The sequence below is a fragment of the Pieris napi genome, chromosome 13 (assembly GCF_905475465.1).
Source record: "Pieris napi chromosome 13, ilPieNapi1.2, whole genome shotgun sequence".
In the NCBI taxonomy this organism is placed as follows: Eukaryota; Metazoa; Arthropoda; class Insecta; order Lepidoptera; family Pieridae; genus Pieris; species Pieris napi.
Window position 1 is genome coordinate 7,707,226 of NC_062246.1, and position 16,991 is coordinate 7,724,216.

Consider the following 16,991-nt stretch of genomic DNA (forward strand, 5'->3'; position numbering starts at 1 on the left):
ACTTCTTAATAGTAGACGTGACTTGACAAGGTGTATTTGTTATATTGAATCCAACATGTTTATGTATTAACTTCGAATAATATATATATAAAACCAAATACGTATTATTTATATAAGGGCATTTACTTATCAGAATTACTTTTTAAAACTTACTTACTAAAACTTGTAAGTAAATATGTGATCTGAATTTTATTGTAGTCCCTTTGAATTCATGTCAAATGACTTAAAGTATTAATATCTACAGACAATTTTAACGTGTTAATGTTATGGGCCCTACTATTTATCTTATCATTATAAAGCTACCTACTACACTACTGATTTACTCTTATAGTATTCAAAATGTATTATGTATTTACAGAAATATATACATTATCCTTACAGATCATGCCAATACGATAATTTCGAGAAAAAATAAAATATATTAAAGTAAATATTATATACTTAAACACATAATATACACAATATCGCTACCGTGAATTGACTCTGCGAACATATCAATATGTCGATAGTGTCGGAGACAGCAACATCAGATTTAATACAATTATGTTAAAGAAATAATTATTTAACATCATTTTTGTCTAATGTAAGAAAAATATTTCAAGTTCCTCTGAGGAAAAATAATTACACGTATTTAAATATATTTATTTATAAATTTATTCGTATTGTCGCAGACTATATTATTCCATAACAATAGCTTATCAATCAGATTAGCGTTATTATCAATTACCTAAATACTATCAATGATAACATTCTATTTAATGTTATATTAGTTGTGTAGTTTTTACTCGTGTTTAATTATGTGTAAGTTATATTTTATGTATTATAAATATTACCCATGTTGTCCTGTCTGACTTGACCTTCTAAAGAATCATAAAATACTATGTCGTAAAAGAATCAAGGTCCCCAAAAAAGAAAAAGTTTACTATAACGTGTGATAGCTAAATCAAATCAAACCTTTTCGAGTCTCCTTACTTAACCACAATTCATATACGAGTATATGTTTTCAGGGCTGTTGCTGTTCCTCCTGTCACCAGCTCTGGGGCTGCACATGAAGGAGCCTCCACTTCCAGAATCTGCCTCACGTAATGAAGTACCAGAGCGATGGCTTGATGTCAAACTCAACCACTTTGACGCCTCCAACACTGATAAGTTTCCAATGGTATGTTTCTGCTTTTCTATCGTTTGGCCATTTGAGATATCTCTAGAATTGAAAGACTGTTGTGATTTCTTTATGTCACATATTTGTATAAAAGTCTTAGCTGAATCGAACGTTAATTCTAAATCGTTTAATGAGCCGTCATAAAAATTTTCTTTATGAAATTTATCCAGACGTGATTTCGACTACAATTCGAGATGTATAATTTTTAGATTAATCTTTCAGCGTTACTACTACAACGGTATAAATACTGCAGCAACTAATAGCAACATAGTAATATATGTAGGGGGAGAATGGGAGATCACTCCTGGATGGGTTTCATCGGGATTGCCTTATGAGATTGCGTCTTTAACAGGCAGTGGATTGTTCTATACTGAACATCGTTATTATGGGCTGACTAGACCCTTCAGGTAATATACAAGTTATGTACCCGTACAATTTATTATTTATTAGATACATATTGAAAAACATAAAGTACAACTAAAACAATACAGAGCCAGGTTAAAAAGTTATAACTATTTGTTATTACTAGTAGAATACACAGTATTAATAGTTATAATAATGTATTTAAATTATAATTTTCTTATCGTTGAATTATCGATTTACTTTATACAATATACTATAATGAGTATGTAAATATCGTCAATATTATAATCACAGCGATGCCGCACTTGTTCCTACTATGCAAATGAATGCAGCAGGAATCGAACCGTGTAACGCCCTCGTCTAGAATACGATTGCGAGGCTGCCATGCACACTGTAGACTGTATACTAACTTAAATAAAAGGCGTCTTTTATTTCTATTAACCCACAAGCTTTCATCTGAATCTATATTTACTTACTTGTAATAAATTGTCAAAGGATTACAGCCACTTGATTACAAAAAGGAAGTACTTAGCCAAAATCATTTGTGTTATTTAATTAAATTGTTTCTTTAATATGTTTTGCAATTAAGTTTAAATTTGTTTCTTTTTTTATTTGATTATTTGTTTTTGTTACCAGTTTTTGTATTATATTTGATTTAGCTTTTCGTATCTGTATTTTTTAGCGACCATTATTGATTAAACAGGTTCAGAGGTTGGTGTTTAAATGTGTCATACTCTTACAATACTGTGGTAGTGTCCGAAATCTATCCTATATAAATAGATCTTAATTCATATGGTGCATTTATACAGAAACACTCTTGTGCACTAAAATTCCTCCTGCACGGCTAGTCTTAATAGAGATATGTTACCGCGACAGAATCGGCGGAGAATATTATTGTCGTTAAGATAACAGAGATATTCAACTTGTGTACCTGTCAACCTCTTTCGATTAAGGTTAACGACTTGATGACTCAAATAAATATCATATGAATGTATCACTATATGTATTAGTCATATGAATTAATTGTACTTATATGTGACGGATGTTTTGTTTGTAATTAGCATTTATGCGATAAATTTTAGTTTAGCTTGGACTATACTTACAATGAATCACATACACGAGATGATGTCTTTATCTTCAGAGTCTATAGTCCATTCATTTATCTTTTTAGAACAAGTCAACATTCATTACCGTGCGAATTTAATATCATTTTAAATCCATAAAAACTTTATACATACTAGTTTTATTTTTGTTATCAGATACTCCGCGTTGAATTATATTTATCTTCTTAAACCTGATGAACACCTACAGGTCTCAAATACAGCTGGTATTTGAGCTATTAATAATAAGCTTTGTTTTTACATATTAGAAAAAGGTGTTTGATTGGGGCAGGCGGACATAATTATTGTTTCGTCGAAAAGTGAATTTATGGACTCCACATTATACGCTCCACGCGTTATGTCATGTGAAAGGTTCTATTTTAAGCCTCGCATAAACTGATCGTGACAAATCAGATTGCCCTTGTATTCCCTTCATTTATTCGATGTTTCGGTGTAAGGGCATTCCCATCGGAACACTACGAGCTATAAACGTTAATTAGTCGGTGCTGATTCCAAATCACGACCTAACACCGTCCCCGCGGAGCTCTATTGGTTATCGGTGTTACATGATAACTGCCTATAACCAGTTATGACTGTGATTACAATAGACTATTTCAGTAGTAAGCTTCGTCCCTCGACGGTATTATCCTGTCAGAGGTTAACCGCAAGTTTTAAATAAATTTATAATAACCGCACTTGTGCTGTTAAAAAACCCCAGTACGCTTTTCCATATTGAAGACCGACATTATAAAAATAAGTCCTGATTATTATGTACTGAATAAGTACTGATAGGTATTGCATCTTCTCAAATCAGTCGCAGGAAATCCCCGGGTTTGTTCGAAACCTCAAGGTTTTTAGTATTCGTCATGATAAATCTGTTAACAAAACTTTATGAGCGCGAGGTATGTTTCCTGGCAATATTTTCTTCACGCGTGAGTAAGTTCCACCCTCAGTGCCTTAAACTTGTGATACCAGTGCTGATCCGACCCGATGCCTATACTAAAGCGCATGCTAAATAAAATTTTACTACTTCCCGCGTTTGAGTCATTTGAAAATCGAATCTGCCTTTTGCAAGAATTCAAAATTTCGGACATGTCAGAATTTCCGGTCATATTTTATTAAAATCCGTCAAAAAATTTATTTGTGTAGAAATGAGTATCATTTGTCATTGGTAAAACCCTAAGTACTTTTCTATACTTTAAACGATTAATATAATGACAATGAGTAAACCGCTATTTGGAACAATTAACTATCAGTTCTTATTTAGAATTCTTTAATTTTAGTTAGATCACATGAGGATTTTGCATGATTGCTATAAATTAAATTAACTTTGGTATTGACTGCAGGGGTAGCCTAGAATATGAGCGTGTATGTATGTTGGTAGTCGCACGTGCCAGACAGAATGGCTCGACGCCAGACCATCCGTAACGACCGATAGGGACTGTCTGATGTCTATGAATTATTGCCTTGGACAATGAATTTAACGTATTACATTACAACTTCAAAATTTAGTATTGGTCTAAGATCCCGATATACAACGACCTTCACCGAGATGCTTATTTAATGAAACGTATTTTATATGTAATTTAATATGTCAATAAATATAATCCATATAGGTTGCCTAAATTTGATAGGTAAAAAAAATTGTTAAACATTTCACCGGTATGATTATTAGATAAATTCTATACCAATCGATAGTATGAAGCCCATAGAATATGCAAACGTTAGGTTGTTTTTAATCAATTAATTATTTATGTGTATATTTTTTATGTGACACTAAAGTATATATACATCTTTAGTAAAAAAGAAGGTTATAGTGATTCATACATAATACTACCCTGATTAAAAATATTGATTGAAAAAAATTTAAAAAATTTACTACATGCAAATTATAAAAAAATATTTTTTTTAAATATTAATTAAGCATACTCTGGACTGAAATTTGCTAGGCAACCCATATGGATTATATTTATTGACATATTAAATTAAATATAAAATACGTTTCATTAAATAAGCATCTCGGTGAAGGTCGTTGTATATCGGGATCTTATACTATAGGGCAGAAATAAAACAACATTTATCACTCTCCAATTAATCAAATATAAAACTAAGTTATAGAATATTTTCTTAAATTTATTTACTAGAATTAATTTCAAGAAAATGAGCAGCTATTTTATACGAATAAAACCGGTTTATTTTATATTGTTTAACATAAATTTAAATAATATATGCAAAGGCTACTTGACAAACTTATCGAACATTTGAATGTACTTGTGATTATGAATAGGCTGTACCAGATATGTAAGGTTTAAATTACATTGTCAGCTGAGAACGCAAACGAAGACTTTACATATGACCTTTATATTATGCGAATTAGGTTTAATTAATTTAGCTGACCGAGTGACCTATGATTCATGAAGTTGGTACATATTGCAAACTAAACACTGCTTAATAAACTAAATTATTATTATAATTTTTGAGCTATATTAGCCTAGTAGCTTGATACGTGACTCTCCATTCAGAGGTCGTGTGTTCGTACCTCGGCTATTCGTTCTATTCACGTGTTCGACTCTCTGACATTAATTTGACGACTCATTGGTCTAGTGGTTAGTAGACTGCGAATCCATGGGTCCCGGGTTCGATCCCCGGCTGAGACGAACATCGATGTGATGAGCATTTGGTGTTGTGCTTAGGTCTTGGGCGTTTTAATATGTATTTATATCTCTAACTATCTATAATATGTATGTATATCCGTTGCGTAGTACCCATAACACAAGCTTCACCAGCTTAGCATGGGAGTAGGTTAATTAGTGTGAATTGTCTTTAAAAAAAAATATGTTGTACGATAAAGATGATCACCTATTTGTCAAGTATTATTAAAGCAAGCTGTGTGTGGACTGTAATGGGGATGTGGAAAATAAGGGCTATTAATGTCATTATCAAAAGCCTTTAGACGTTCATTAAACATTTAGGAATAATTAAATAAAAATTTATTGCTATAAATGAATGAAAATTAAGCCGCTAGTCTATAACGGATACAATATTTTTATTTAAAAAATAAATTTCAGGGACACAAGCTTAACAAACCTGCGTTTTTTGAACGTGGATCAGGCGCTCGGCGATCTTGCTGAATTCATACAACACGTTAAAAGTGATGACTTTGAAAATGGAAGATTCAGGTAATAATAACTGATAACTAAATATTAATCATTTATTTGAATATTGATATAAACCCACCAAATGAATACACAGTTACTAATGGCATTATACATACTATATTTGTGTAAATTAAAGGTAGGTACCGAGGCACTATAAATATAAAATTGAACATAACAAACACAAAGAACAAAAAAGAGGAAAAACTATGCTAACCTAACTTAACTAACCTAAACCTAACCACAATAATTGTCGTCTTAAATAACGCTTTGCATATACATAGATACGTCACATAATACACACACGAAATAATCTTAATGTGAATCGAGGTTAGTCGACCTATAGTTACTCCTTGCAAAAACATATTTAAAGAGGGTCGAGCCACAATCAAAAAGGTACGCAAACTGAGATCTGTTAAACGACGTTAAACACACGTTATATTTGAAAAAATATTGTAATTTACTATAATGTTTCGCAAGATTCACACAATCAAAACATTTAATCATACGGTTTAAAAAATTATGCTTATCTGAATTTTAAATGCAACATAACTAAAATCTGTAACATTTACTTAGAGATTTAGATTTTTAGATGTTCAGCTTTAATGAATAATATTAAATGCCGGATAAAAACACAAATATGTATCATTATCCATGCATGTATTTTTTCAGGAACGCTTCAGTTGGTCTTGTGGGGTGTTCGTACGCTGGCACGATGGCGACCTGGATGCGTTTGGCTTATCCGCATCTTGTTGATGTTGCCTTCTCCGATAGCGGACCACTGCATGCACAAGAGGACTTCCCAGGTTAAAATAAATTGTTATACCGGGTAGTCAAAGACCTAAAACAATACGGATTAGCATTTAAAATTTACTTGCTTGTCGATTTTTTAGAAATTGTGAATCTATCGCTACGCATTTTGGTCTACTAAGTATCTTTTTGGTAAAATGTTATGAATATTACTCATGTAGATTCTTGAAAATTGTGTCATTCAAATCAATGTACCTTAACATATAAAAATATATGAATTTTTAAATTGAAAAGCCTCCAAGGCTTTGTAAAGTGAACTTCATTCTTTGGTTAATATTTTGTTTCCAGCTTTAGTCAATATAATCACTCATCGTAGTAATTGAACGTTCTGTTTTTATAGAATATTTAGAGGTAATTACGGAGGCGCTCCGCAATCAAGGTGGTGAGGCGTGCGTGGCTAGTATATCAGAGGCTGTTACACGCATGAGGGACATGCTTTATACTACTGAAGGAGCTGCACAAATCTCTACCATGTTCAAGTAAGTTTCCCCGTTGCAAACTCAGATCTTGGTCTCTTTTTGTTTACATATGTTACAGCCAACTAGCTTAATTAGCCGTTTAATTAACAGCCTAGCCTTTTAACTAAATGGCCTTGTTTAACTAGCGGCCTGAAAGTTTTTCAGCCGTAGCGTTTGTTACTGCATTTTATAAACTGGCTGGCTAAAGCTTATGCCATTCGTACGATAGAGTCATTATTTGGCAGAAATAAAAAAGATGAAGCATGAAAAAAAAATATTTATTTTAAAATTAAATTGCTTGAGTCAAAATCACATTATTATTGTCACTACACTCTTCCGATACGTGCTTGTTTTTCATGAAACTTTGTAAAACACCATCAAAGTTGTGGTTTGCCGACGGCATATTGACAGTTTGAAGAGTTTCGTTTCGAGTTTGAGATTGGCAGAAAGTGGAATTAAATTTAAATTAACAGTCAACAGGCTAGGCAAGTAATGAAATGTCATCGGTCCAAGTAATTTGCCTAGCAGTTTGATCAACTGGATGAACATCTTTCACACCGCTAGTTAAACGGCGCCGTTTAGTTAAAAAGCTAGGCTGTTAATTGAACGGCTTATTAAGCTAGTTGGCTGCGACATATCCTTCACAGATCGGGCCGCTCGCTTTTGAAGAAAAAGCTGGTGGAGATCGAGTCCAGTACTTGCAGGGATGGAGCATGCCTTCAGTTCTTGGTCTCGGTTTAACCCAACGTGAACCTCTGTAAACTGTAACGTAACTAGCTATCACTCTATTACAGCACCTGTGCTCCCCTGCAAGCAAACGCAACGTTAGATAGCAGTACATTTTTCTGGTATGGCATAACGGAAACCTTTGCAGTACTAGTGCAATATGCCATGCCGGGCAACATTGCTAAAGCCTGTGGAGTCATCACTGAAGCGACTGAATGTAAGATCACCTTTAAAAACGCTATATTCACTGTTCGTTCGTCGTACGTTCCGCAACCACTTCATCCATCTACCAACCCGTCTCTTGCCTGGAATGTTGCCCATAATTATAAGCTGCTTACCAAGATATGCGACTCTCCTTATTTTAACAGTTTGCATAAACTTTCATATCATCCCGATTCGCTGAAGGATTCACTCTTTGGGTCCAGCTGGTACGAAGCGACGTTAACACATCTCAAAAGCTTCGAGGCGCCAGAGTCTTCTTTAATAGACTACTTCTATCTTCTTCTTCTCGCAGCAAGAGTCCAACCTTCAATTTGATACTAATACGGCGACAACATAGTACTTCTTTTTTACTTTACTTTCACGCTGTAAAGATTATCGATAAAGATTTTTTAATTCATTGATTTTACAGCGGATCCTGTGCAGCGACTGGCGAATTGGATAAATAGTATGAACGAGGCGTGTATTGAATCACGGTACTCTGTAGTTGTTAATAATCATCGCAACACTGACTTTGACGCTAAAGATGCTACTAGTAAGTAATTAAAAATTATCATATTACTTGATGCCGAAGATTTAACAAAACACTATTATTATATATTGTGTTTAATATTTACATGGGGCTGCTACCTAATATTATACTTGCAAATAGTTGTACTAGAGCATTGCGTTGTATGTACATTGATGTATTGAAAACTAATTGCACCTATACAGTGCGATACATACAATCAACCTGAATTGATTGCTTTTCGATTAGTTTTATACACACGATATAATATACTTCAACTATGTAATTGATAATAAGATGAAGATTCTACGTATAATTTAGGGCAGAGAATGACGTACAAACCTTAATTAAAATCCAACAACTCTTTTATATTAACTGTTGGCTTAGTGGCTTCAGCGTGCGACTCTCATCTCAGTGGTCGTAGGTTCCAACTCAGCCTATGCACCAATGCACTTTCAGTCTATATGCGCATTGGGCGAGTGTTCAATTGAGTGTTCGTACGGTGAAGAAAAAAGGATTTTAGCTGAAAAAGTCGACGGCGTGTGTCAGCCACAGAAAGCTGAATAAATTCGTCGATTCACGGCTCCATCTTAAAACAGCTCCAAATTATTTTTTACATAGTTTAATTACTCCGCAATGTTGTACCATGCAATAATGTGGTGCATTCTCTTTGACCCCATAGAAATTAATTAAAACATCATGATCTGTGAATGTTCACTGGGTACTAAGACAATATCATTTACATCATGCATGTAATATTATCAGTCTTTTAATTTTTTTAAGGAGTTCAAAGTACCTCCTTAATATTTCTTGGGTGTAGTACAAGCCATAAAGAACGATAGAAAACATTTGGTGCTGTTTTTAGTTAGAGCCTTGATTCGAAAAATTTACCGAAATCTGATTACCTTCTTCATATTAGAAAAAAACAAATGATCTCGAAACAGATACAGAAATGTGAGGCCCAGACCTTAAAAGATTGTAGCGTCACTGGTAAAATTACATAAATGTTGTATATTATTCAAATTATTGTATGTTATCTACCTTATCTACTAGTTTAAAACCACGACAAACGTGTTTTGCCAAACCTACTAACCTAGACGTAGTGCCTGCCACTAGATTATAACTGCTCGTAGATATGCAATGATATTCTAAATAAGACTTTATTCCCGTATGTGTTCAGAAGCGCGTTGCGAACGAGTCGCAGTAATCAATCAGATGGTCGGCTACATGCTACAATAAACTAGTGTCAGCGCTCACATGGTATACCAGCCGGCCAATTAGCATACGTCACTAACCAGACAATGCTATGTTACTTTGCTACGTGTTTGCGTAGTAAATTATAAAATAATTGAAAATTGAATTTACCGACAATTTTAACTATTAAATATTTCTGTCATTATTACGAACATTATATTGTCTGGAAGTTTTCGACACGACAAAACCATAGATGTAAACTAAATACGTTAAAAGCATATTCATTATTTATTATTCTCGATGTTTACGATATTTTTTGTTCAGTGCGGCTGTGGACTTATCAGACCTGTGTTGAGTATGGATGGTACCAGACGACGACCAGCGACAAACAGCCTTTCCTGCAGACTGTGCCATTGGAATACTTCCATCAGATGTGCAAGGATTTCTTCTCAAACAAGTAAGTCGATCAGACAAATAATGTAAAATACACATCCAAAGCGTACCGTAATACTGCTTGAAGATGACGACGCGACTGAAGGAACGAAACGAATTCGAAGCCTCCGTGTATATTATATACAGCGTGTAAAAACTGAAGCTAAAATCTTAACTGCCATGATTTAAAGAAACGCTTCGTGGTTTTTAATAAAAGAAAAACCTAAATGAAGTGTAAAAAACGTATTTGATTTGTAATCAATAGGACGCAACGTTAACTTTGAATCACGGGCATTATATAATTTTGCAATTAATTATCTTAACATGTACGAGCCAAGATTTAGCCCACTCAGACTTTCTTAGTTTTATAAGCGTGGCAATTTCCTAAATCGTCGGAGTTACGCCCCGAGAGTATAGCCAGACGTAGGCACTCTCTCGGACTGTTACATTACATTCATTCGTTTCATAGCAATTAACATTTCATTATTTCGCTTATATTCTATTGTTGAACGCGAGTGGTTAGTATAGAGTAAAACTAAAATCCTCTATTATTTAAAGCACCCCGATGACCCAGGAACTGTAAATTTTGGTCCTTCGAGCCGAATATGAAACTAAATGATAACTATGAAAAATGAATAATCCTCTATGGAGTTCAATACTATTTGCAAAATATTTTAACTATTGCAAATACCTAATACTTTATTAAAATCCTATAAACTTATACTTTTCAGTGTAGACGAAAATCTTCTCCGCTCAGGCATAAGACGTACCAATCTCTTCTTCGGCGGAAGAACTTTGCCCGACTATGTGGTGTCTGTCACTGGTGGGATTGACCCATGGAGGCCCATGGGCCCTAATGTAACCCACAGCACTCCACTGTCACCTGTCTACTTTGTACCTGATGTATCGCATTGCAGAACAGTGATGTAAGCTTGATATATTTTATTAAGACTTATCCCAAGAAGGTAGCGCTTACGCGTTTCAATTCCTACAAATGTTTCAAAAACCCGTAAATTAGAGTCCACTAGCATACTGTCTCTTTCGATTAGTTGATATTTTCCTAAGGTAATATGCAGACCACACAAACATCGACCCTCCATCGTTGTGATTTCCGACCGGGATCATTTGTATTTTATACTTATATATTATTTCCTAGTTTCATTACTATTAATTTTCCCACTTTTTTTCTTGCACGAGCAGAAAGAGGTTTGGGTTCAATTCTCTCCTATTCCTTTAGGTTGAATTCTCCACTTTACCGAAAGGTCAATTTCCATCCATCCCTTAGTAATTTTAAATAAATATAAGTTTAGAGATAATTCAATAACTATTGCTTTTTCAGGCCCATGGTGAATAGTGAAACTGAAGAATTAAGAGAAACAAAATTAGCAGTAATTGAATACATGGCGTATCACATGACCGGATCACATTTATCAGTTGCGTCTGCGCATGTCTCTGTGGTTACTCCTATAGTGCTATTGCTATCCGTTATAGCATTAATTTTGTAATCTTAGTCATAACCATTTTGAAATAAATTTTTCATTTTGTATTTTATTATTACAATCTGTACTAGGCCAAAACCTAACGTTGAAAGTTATCTTTGTAGGACAAACCTAAAAACGACTTGTATTTTGAGTGAATTTGCCATAATCTATAATAATAATATTTGATTTATCTGTCTATAGTCCGTTTCCTGTGGATTTTTTTTATTAAACAAACGGGAAGCAAACGGGCAGGAGGCTCAACTGATGTTAAGTGATAACGCCGCCCATGGACACTCAATACTCTGGCATTAGAGCCCTCTGGCTCGCGTGCTTTTGTATTCTTTTGTAACTTGTCAGTTATAAGAATTAAATTCATAAAGAAATCTATCATTTGACAGTGTGACCATAAAATAAAGACAAGAGTTTTGTATAAAAACACATAAATCGTTTAACGGTATGTATTTATTGATACTACTAATTAATACATAATTATATTTGTAACATCGAAGCGGTGCGTGTAGGCAACTATACCACAGATTATATTCAAGCTAAACCGATAGAAGCGTCTATAAGAAATCGAAACATTTTCAATAAATATATAAAAACTAACAATATTAAGGAATGATTAATAATGATTCCTACACGACACCCTTTAGGAGTCAACGCAGACTGAGCACTTTAATGGATACCACCTAACATCAGTAAATGAAGAAATTGTCGAAATTTTTATACAAGTTACTCAATCTGCGCTAAATCAAGAATAAACATTTAAGATATATATATTCGAGTTTACAAAAGCCCAATAGATAAAGCTAACAGGGCGCACATTCGTCATCAAAACTGTCTAAAATTGTCTCTTATAAATCCAGTATATTTCTATGGTGACTATTTTTTAAGTTCAGCGCCATCTAGTGACATTCCCGAATGTAACGGAACAGAAATGTGCGCCGAGCTATAAATAGTGTCAAAAATTGGATGGTTTTTGGTGTATAACTAGCCTAAGGTACAAAACATATAATATTTCTCTTGTACATACATATTATGTTACAACTCTATGGCTATCGTTAGACACTTATTATCACCTTACATATATTTCCTATATGCTGTTTCAGTTTTTTAGAGAAATATTACGAAAAATATTGATTTAAGTGTATTTGTATTTCAGAATATATAATCGCAAAATGAAACAGCGTATATGGTAATAATGGAAAATACACATTTAACAAAAAACGTCAAATATTTTTTACAAAAAAGTGGGTACTTATTAATGGGTAAAGATTTATTAAATTTGATATTAAAAGCATATTCTTTACAATACACAATAGTTAAAAATATTAATTTCTAGTATTTCTAAAAAGAGGGTAGAATGACGTTTATATGAAAAAATGCATATTTTGATCGGTTCGGACATTAGTATCAGAATATGGCATTAAATGTATCTCGTGGGCATTTTCTCTTAACTACTACCGACGTAACAAAGTTTTATTCGTGGAATAACAGCCGCTTACTATTAACATTAAAGAATATTTATAATATATATCGGAAATGTATTTTATTAAAAAATGCTTAGTGACAAAAATAGCTGAATATGTGCAAAAACTTTTACGAACAGCCAAAATAAAAAATTCTTAATATTGTATAATTGAATTCAAATTTTAAATACATATAAAGAAACCTCCTAAAACAAACAGACCTAAGCAGCTAATGATCAAAATGATTTTGTATTGTCCAATAATACTTCTCGATAAAATAAAATAAAATTAAAGATTTATTTACATTACATAACTTAAAATTTGCGAGACAGAAATATTGATTTTTCTCTATACAAGTGATCACAATTTACGTATGGAATAAAATAAATTTTTAATACTACTTACAGAGAAAGGTAACAGAAAAAAATTATTACAAAATATACAATTTCGAATCGCTTTACTCGATATCGGCGATCGATTCAACCCGTTGGGATTTTGATGGAATTGGCCGAGAGATGGCGTTGTACAAAGTCAAAAGACCAGCTTTTTGGTCGAACGTCAATTTAGTTTTCGCCAGCTGTGATCAGCCTCCGTTACTCGGTTGGTCCTGGAACAAGACAAATTATATAAGTTATATTAAAAACACACGTTTCTTATTGAAAAGTTTCAAATTTTTAACATATTTTTGAAGTTATACTTCTTAAGGCGCGTTATGAAAAATTGATGAGAGTGAAATTTTACGATGCGCGCGCACCGTGACACAAAATTAACAGAATGAAGTTGCCCACGGATGATGCTACGGCATTGGACATAATTTAAAAACAACATTCGAATAATAATAGAATTTATGTTACACTTAATGTAAGAGAATTAATAAATATTTATTTATTAAATTTTTCAAATGTAAACTGAACTTTATTGACTATAATGACTCCTTTTCCAGGATTATTAAATTGTAATTAATTATTTGCATGCAATCAAAAACTATTTTTAATAATGCCAAAGAAGTATAACTTCTTACGCGCAAGTACACCATTTTTGTTTATTTGGTTGATTCACACACCTGCATTGATTGGTCCACACTCTCATTTGGAAACGTCATATCTTCACTGACTTTTTTATCTGAAATATACGTCATGTTACAGAAATATAAAAATATTTTTTTAGTTACTGAAAACAATATTTTTTGTTCAAATGAACATATCTATGTCAAGTATTAGATAAAAATATCACTCCAGCTATTATTTACGATGTAACCTGAAAATGATAACACCGAAACCATTTTGTAAGTTAAGAGGAGTGTGTCAATATTAATAATTTATATAAAACTAGCAGACCAGCCAAGCGTTGCTGTGGCTAAGGTTTTTGTTATATTACATTCATGAGAAACGGTAGGAGAACTTATGTGAAACGTTGGTACTTTTAACACAGCGCCATCTGTTAGAATTGTATCAAATAATAAACAAATATTTGTTATTTAATAAAATAATTTTGCGGGTAATTATTAATAAAATATTAATATTAATAAAATAAATATAATTATTAATAAAATATAATTATTAATAAAATAATATTGCGGGTATAAATTGAGATGTAAGCTATCCTATCTTTTAAGTTGGATCAAACTACACACGGTGTGCAAATTTGATTGATATCGGTTCGGTAGTTTAGGAGTCCATAGCGGACAACAACGTGACACGTAATTTATATATATTAAGATTTATATAGTTTAAAGATAATCTTAACAAATAAAGCTGCAAAGGTAGGATGAGAATGATGATGATGAGCACTAGAACATTAAAAGTAAGTACCATGAGCGAGCCTCTCAGCCCGTTCCCTTGCAGCGGCGAGGCTTGATCTTAAGGAGGCACGATCTTGTTGCAGGGCGGGAAGGGCAGCCACCAGCCGCCCCAGAGACGCCTGCAAGCCGCAAGCCACGCCCACTAAGTTCCGAGCCAATTGGGCTTCACCCGACGCACTTACTTCTTCCGCTGTAATTATTTGTATATACATTATGTGACACAATTCGAAAATTACCTAATGTTAGAATAAGCATCTCGACGTGTCTGTGCTGAGGGAGCGTTCAAGTATTACGTAACGAATTTTGGGGGGGGGGGGTCCTTTTGTAAAACGTTACTATGTGGGGCGGGAATTAAATTACGCGTTATTGTTAATATTTTTTTCGACTTACACCACATAATAGTAACTTAAGAGTCACTAGGTGGTCACGAAACGTTTTACTATACTTGGGTACAGTACTGTACTTGAGTACTGAACAACGTTACGGCGAGTTACATGGGGGGGGGGGGGGTCCAAATAATCTCCAAAAATTGCTTTACGTAATACTTGAACGCTCCCTAACGCATTTTTACATAATATCTATTGAGCAGGAACGCAAAAAAAATATATAAAATTCGCTTTGGAAAACACACAACACAAACATCGGATCAGACTATGTGCATTTCTCATTTCCATGAAAGGCAAACGTTATGTAGAAAATATAAAAACTCACCAAAAGCCGCATCAACCGTAGGCTCCCGCAATTGGTTGTCAACATCAGTCAACAAGTCGAACGACTGATCGACCGATTGAGTTGGCGCCGTCTCAGACAGGTGTGACACGTCACCCGGTTGAGAGTCTTCTACTAGATTCCAGTTGTCTGCCGATTCTGAAATATTAACTCGGTCATTCCACGTATCGTAATGTCCACAACTTAAGTAAAAAAAGCTTTAGTTCTTACTAAAATCACTTACTACGTGTACTTTTCAATTACAAGTACATATTGTATTTAAGGATTAGACTGATTAACCAATCACAATCAAAAAGGCAAAAATCGTTTATTCACGTAGGTAACACAATGTACACTAAGAACGTCAAAAAAGAAATATACAGTAAATGCTTCTAATTTCACATTTACTGCCAGTTCTCAAATCAAGGGCGTAGAACCGAAGAGAAGAACTGGCGATAAACTCTACGCCACTCTTTTTAATAGCAAAGTTTTTTGTTTTACACAACGTTTGTAAGGAGCTGCAACCATTACACCATGTTCCACATGAAAACTTAATCAATAAATAATAATAAAATAAATTAAAAACAAAGATTTGTCCTCTATCAGCAGGAGGCATGGTGAAATAGGCACGCACTTACATTCTCGTGGGAACAACACGCAAACACATAGTCGAAATTACTAACATCACCGCATACACGAATTCAAGTACGACCAGTCACCACAAGTAGCACCCGTTCACGAGTATGACGCATGGCCAGCCGTCGGCTCTCTCGCCATATTTTAGAATCAAGCTATAAGTCCCCAAGACATCGAATCATTCGGTTTAGACATTCACAATTTCTTAAGGTAAATTTATATTAACGGTAAATTTGATCAATCTAGCAAAAAATAATAATTGGTACTTATGCTCTACTGGAGGGTAATTGAAAGATTTACCATCAATACGGGGCGTGGCAGAAGGTCGCAAAGTCCTACTCCGACACGAGTCACATCGTCCGCTGCGCGCGCGCACCGCACTCGTCTCACTCAGGGATAGCGCACTGCTTAGCGCTTCCGTCAGTTGATTCGCTTTAAATTTTGTAAAATAAATCTTAGTTTCAAAAGCAAAAGTTATTTTCAAGGCAAGTGTGTATTTATTTTAATCTGGAGTAGAGTATAGTGTCGCTCTCGAGGTGCACGTTTTCATATCGTAACAGTTTTTTTTGATAATTGAAACATATATATATATATTAGACACACACACACATTCGAAATTCAAAACACCTTTAACCACTGCATTAAAAAGCTATTTTAGCTCCTGCTTACCGGAAACCAACAATCTCTTTTAGAATACATTTTTAATAACTCGGGGTATTAAATTTAGTAAAAAAAATTCATCTTGCTTCTACCCAAGTACGAATAGAGC

General features: G+C 33.8%; 2 protein-coding genes across 3 annotated transcripts in view; one reads left to right on the forward strand and one right to left on the reverse strand.

Annotated features, from left to right (window-relative positions):
- Positions 1-739: 739 nt before the first annotated feature.
- On the forward strand, positions 740-11,670 carry LOC125055273 (putative serine protease F56F10.1). The gene is made up of 11 exons (XM_047657663.1): positions 740-801; positions 1,008-1,159; positions 1,382-1,566; positions 5,691-5,801; positions 6,450-6,583; positions 6,928-7,066; positions 7,840-7,988; positions 8,403-8,525; positions 10,017-10,149; positions 10,856-11,050; positions 11,464-11,670. Exons 1-11 carry the CDS (start codon positions 798-800, stop codon positions 11,627-11,629), a joined length of 1,491 nt encoding a protein of 496 aa, XP_047513619.1. The 5' UTR covers positions 740-797; the 3' UTR covers positions 11,630-11,670.
- Positions 11,671-12,049: 379 nt separating this feature from the next.
- Positions 12,050-16,991, reverse strand: part of LOC125055470 (rho guanine nucleotide exchange factor 11) — a 137,465-nt gene continuing 132,523 nt past the window's right edge. For both annotated transcript variants that reach the window (XM_047657933.1, XM_047657932.1), the window contains exons 37-41: positions 16,523-16,654; positions 15,590-15,745; positions 14,889-15,068; positions 14,141-14,199; positions 12,050-13,684 (exon numbers count right to left, since the gene is read on the reverse strand). In XM_047657933.1, the coding sequence (XP_047513889.1) occupies positions 13,661-13,684; positions 14,141-14,199; positions 14,889-15,068; positions 15,590-15,745; positions 16,523-16,654 (551 nt within the window). In that variant the 3' untranslated portion in view covers positions 12,050-13,660. The remainder of the gene's footprint in view (positions 13,685-14,140; positions 14,200-14,888; positions 15,069-15,589; positions 15,746-16,522; positions 16,655-16,991) is intronic.

Bases quoted from the DNA above. Each gene is read 5' to 3' on its own strand.
- LOC125055273 (XM_047657663.1), top strand. The intron at 1,160-1,381 runs GTATGTTTCTGC...TTAATCTTTCAG, and splicing joins ACACTGATAAGTTTCCAATG to CGTTACTACTACAACGGTAT. The intron at 8,526-10,016 runs GTAAGTAATTAA...TTTTTTGTTCAG, and splicing joins TGACGCTAAAGATGCTACTA to TGCGGCTGTGGACTTATCAG.